The sequence below is a fragment of the Athene cunicularia genome (genome assembly GCF_003259725.1).
Source record: "Athene cunicularia isolate RWA chromosome 26 unlocalized genomic scaffold, athCun1 chr26_part1, whole genome shotgun sequence".
Taxonomy (NCBI): domain Eukaryota; kingdom Metazoa; phylum Chordata; class Aves; order Strigiformes; family Strigidae; genus Athene; species Athene cunicularia.
The window spans coordinates 3,423,479-3,427,978 of record NW_020799136.1 but is presented as its reverse complement, the minus strand read 5'-3'; the positions used below and the strand labels follow the sequence as shown (position 1 = coordinate 3,427,978).

At 41.0% G+C, this 4,500-nt stretch overlaps 1 protein-coding gene across 1 annotated transcript; it reads left to right on the top strand.

Annotated features, from left to right (window-relative positions):
- Positions 1-58: 58 nt before the first annotated feature.
- SIKE1 (suppressor of IKBKE 1) lies at positions 59-4,119 on the top strand. The gene is made up of 3 exons (XM_026864340.1): positions 59-219; positions 2,276-2,389; positions 2,752-4,119. The coding sequence occupies exons 1-3, from the start codon at positions 124-126 to the stop codon at positions 2,839-2,841; spliced, it is 300 nt and encodes a 99-aa protein (XP_026720141.1). The 5' UTR covers positions 59-123; the 3' UTR covers positions 2,842-4,119.
- Positions 4,120-4,500: the final 381 nt, after the last annotated feature.

Sequence of the window (4,500 nt, the reverse complement as noted above, 5' to 3'; positions counted from 1 at the left end):
AGCGGTGGCAGGAACCGAGCGAGCGGCGGGCGCCGAGCCCCTCCGGGCACCTGCGACGCCGCGCTGTGTTTTGCAGAGCTGTGGATCTCGCTGGAGGAGCACCAGGATGCGTTAGAGCTTATCATGAGCAAATACAGAAAGCAGATGTTACAGCTGTTGCAGGGGAGAAAAGGCGAAGATGCAGAACCAGTCTCGAATGTTCATGAGGCGAATTCCGTGGTAAGTTGGGACGGGAACCAAAGAGGGCTCAGGACCCCCATTCCCCGTCTCTCGCTTGCTTTTGTACAACCGTTGTTTCCACTCGTGGAATGTGTGTCCTCCAAAATACATTTTGTGAAACTCTTGTCTCTCTTTGCTGGTATTTTTTTTCACTATTCCTTTTAGAGCACACAGATTGTAACGGTTGTCACAGAGGACACTAAAAAGCATAACCCTTTCTTGGCCCAGGTGAAGGCTTGTTCTTCATGCACTGGGTGGTGAATTCCCTGCTTAATGCGCACGATCAAAGACATCAGAGTTCTTACTGTTCCGGTTCAGTAATTGTAGCACCTGGAGAAGAACCTCCTAAACTTCTTTAATTCTTAAGAAAGCGTCACTCCCAAATGTTTTCAAATGCAGATACTCAGTGCAGTGTCCCTTCGTCCATGTTGGGTGCAGTGACTTCAGAACCCCAAGGTGTGGCTACTGATAACTTCTGCCTGGTTAACGTTTAGGTGTCTGATAACAACGTAATCGCATTAAATCTCCATTCAGGGCTTTCATATTAAGTTAGGCATTTGTTAAAACGTGCTTTTACGTGATTAGAGAATAGCAAGCTTGTTCAACCTCTCTTACCTTGTGGGTTTTTTAAATGGGAATTGGAGTCAGCCTAGCTCTGCACATACGTCTTTACACTGGTATGTGACAACTCGTTAGTTCTCTGGTTTGTGTTGCTTAGGTCCTCTGAAATTAAGTAGCGGGGCAGTGTCTTGCTTAGGTGCATGAGTTGCTCTGATATCAATACAACGTTTGAACAAAATGAACACGACATTTCCATTGTTATTCTCTGGCACCGCTTTTGCTCTTTTTGGTGGTGTGGAAATGCAAAGCTGAAAAGGCTCTGGAGGAACTTCTGATGGAATACAGCTGGACTGTATCAATAGCTAAGCAAAATTTTCTGTACTTCAGATGAAGTCCATGATGTTTTTTCCTACCCATCACTTGGAGAATAGTAACAACCCTTTAATATCTTTTAAGGAGCTATATTATAACCATCTTTCTGTTTAGAAAAAACCCTCATTCTTTCTTCCCAGATTACCTAAGTCTTTCTTGTTCCTCCAGGTCTTCCGGATGCTCTAATTTGTTTACACATTTTCTGAATAATGGCATTCAAAACTGAATTCTCTACTCTGGTGATACATTTGTCTTCCAGAGGCAGTGGAGTAACTACTGACACTTGGAGAAAAGAAACTATACCCTATAACAGTATCTGATATTCCTCAAAGTGCTTTGTGATAACCTTTTATTTTTATGTTATGTTAAAATGCTTCAGAAGCTTCCAGATTCTTACCTTGCTAATTCTTCGCAATTACAGACATTTTTGTGTTTGCAGATTTGAGTTTCTTTCTAAATACTGTATTTTGAAATGAAATGCTCTTCAAACAGGAACTGTCGTACATTACATGTTAGCTTTTTTCAGTATTTGTTCTATATGTATTTCTGACCAACAAAATGCATCTTCCAAAGGATCAGAGCTGTATCTAGACAGATTCTGTTAAAACTGCCTCAGGAGGCTCTGGTGGTCTTTTAGTTTCCTTGCTTGCTTTCCTTCTGAGTTGAGGCAGTTCACCTTACACTGTTACCTAGTCTTGAAGTCTCATTTGCTTTTATATTTGCCATTCTTATAAATTCAGAGCCAGACTTTTCTAGTAAAGCAATCTAAAATTTGGTGCATACTAATCATATCCGCACAAACCTGTATCTGTTGTCTCAGTCCTTGTCACACTTGAAATTATTTCCGTATTGGTAAGTAAGAGTGTTTTATCTTGCTGACTGATGTAATTCTATTCACTGTTTTCAGTGTTGACTTGTGATAATGGACAGTAAGGTACCTGTTTCCATCTTTAAATATTACACCAGTTAGAAAGGATTGAAAGTGCTTGGGAGGAAAGGATTAAAATTCAAAACAGGAAAATAATCAAAAATCAAGAAAATGAAAATAATGGATTTAGAAGGGATACATTATTACTGCTGCTTTTGCCTGAACATATTGAATATATTATTTTATGTCTTTCAGGAAATTGAAAGTCAAATAGACAGAATATGTGAGATGGGAGAGGTGATGAGAAAAGCTATTCAAGTCGATGATGATCAGTTCTTTAAAGTTCAGGAGAAACTAGCTCAGTTGGAGGTAAGAACAGATAAAATTGCTAAGGATAGATCAAGCTTTGGGAGTCTCTAGAACTACTCTGGCCTTTTCTATATTTGTATGTGTCAAGGATTTTTAATGATCAAAAATTCGGGGGGCGGGGTCAGGAAATGCAGAACATTATCTGTTTATTTTTGAGTTCTTGATGTTTGTATTATATATATGAAGCCAGAAGCAAAAGATGAGCTTTAAACTATGTGGTTCTCTTGCTAGCACTGTATCAATGCCTGTGTTACAAAATTAATGTTTTATTTCGCTGTGGAGGAGTGGGGCTATTTAGAGATTATCGTCCTTTAATTGTGAATTAGCTCATTTCAATTTCAGCAAAAATATTGATTTTGCAGCTTGAAAACAAAGAGCTGCGTGAACTATTGTCAATCAGCAAAGAATCTTTTGAGGTGGGGAGAGAAGATCTGCCTGACTGTGAAGCTTAGGTCACAAAATAACCTTATCTCCAAATCTTGACTTCAGAGACTGTTATGAAACTACCCTACAAGAATGGGGTTTGATTTGTTCTTTCAGGTGTTTCCTTGTATGTTTGTTTTATCTTTAAAAATGTGTGGGTGGTTTTCTCTGCATTTTTCTGAAATTTCATGTCGGTGGCACATGCTTGCATTGCTGCTCCGTCTTAGCAAGTGCAGCACACAGATGCTTAACAATGAAGTATTTGATGTGTATTCCCTTGTGATAGTTTATTTCCTCTCCTGTTTGTTATTTCTTAGGATATTTAGTTAATAATTCCAGCTGTGCAGATGGCACTTAAATCCACATTGTCAGTAGCTAGAGAACATAATCCGGGTTGCAATTATTTTATTTGGTAGAAGGGATAAGATGTTATTCAAAAAACTACATAGAGAATGGTAGGTACAGGTTTCGCTCTGCGGTGCAGGCGGAGGTTTAGCTCCCAAGAGCTGCCCCGGGGGTGTGGCTGGGTTAACATCTGCCCGGGGCAGAGAGGCAGCAGGGCTGCCGGCAGTAACTCCTATAAGGAGCACACTTCACCTTGGTTCGGGGGTGGACGTTGGAGTGCGTGACCCTTTCTGTCACCTCTGCAGTTTTGAAGGACGGGCGTGTCTGACTGATTTTTATTTTTTTTTATGGGTAGACCTGTTCCAGCTTTACCAGTGCTCTGAGGTATGTGGATGCTGGCTAGCTCTGATCTGAGGGCCGTGCACAGAACACAAAACTTTCAGATCAAAGCTCTTTGGCCTCCCACCACTTTGGACTTCAGGAAGAGTGAGCTGAGGTCTGCCTCAAAACTAAACCAAACCCAACCATGTAGACAGGTTTTTAATGTTACGTCGCAGGTAAGTCTAGTGCCAGATGTTACGGAGTTATTGCAGAATCCTATATTGAGTGAAATTAGAGTTGCAGTGTTGTAGGAATTTATCAATACTGTGGTATTTTTAATGACAATTTTCTATAAATCTGTCTTTCCACGTGGAGAATTAAAGACTAACCCTCCAAGAACAGTAAACATCTCATTTCCAGCATTAAATTTCTAATGTCACTTTTTCCATAGTGAGAGTTTTGATAGATGCAGAAGGTGATTTATGTTCCCGTGTTTATTAGGAGACACTTTGGAATGTCCAGGAAGATTGTTTGGCAGATATAAAGGATTTCTGTACAGGAGTATTCTTGTATACGATCCTTTTCTATTAGAAATTGTTTAAGAGGGAATAAAAAACCCCAGTGGGCAGTATTTTCCTCAAGTGTATTCTGGTTTGTGAACCCTGTGGATCATTCCACCTGCTCTGCATGTACCTTTTGCACCCCCTCTAATTTTTACCTGAATGAAATACTACAATGACCAAAAATGTTGCATTTGATCTCTTTTTAAATTAACATCATCTGAAATGCCTGTGAGGATGCAGTTTTACCTCCCGTTATCCTGGTGTAGGTTAACGTTGCCCTGACTGGCTAGTTGCTGTGCAGCCGGCAAGAACGGGAACTAAACTGCGGTTGCTCTGACTGATGAATTTACTACCGATTCGTACGGGGCCACAGTCAGCAGGAGGTTGACATCTGTTCGTCGTCTGGGTCCGTCCAGGCCGGTGGGCACGGGCTCCTGCGGGGCCGGGCCTGTCCCTGGG

Excerpts from the sequence above, each read along its gene's own strand:
- SIKE1 (XM_026864340.1), top strand. The coding sequence starts at position 124 with ATGAGCAAATACAGAAAGCAGATGTTACAGCTGTTGCAGGGGAGAAAA. Across the intron at positions 220-2,275 it reads TTCATGAGGCGAATTCCGTG|GAAATTGAAAGTCAAATAGA; the intron begins GTAAGTTGGGAC and ends TATGTCTTTCAG. Across the intron at positions 2,390-2,751 it reads AGAAACTAGCTCAGTTGGAG|CTTGAAAACAAAGAGCTGCG; the intron begins GTAAGAACAGAT and ends TTGATTTTGCAG.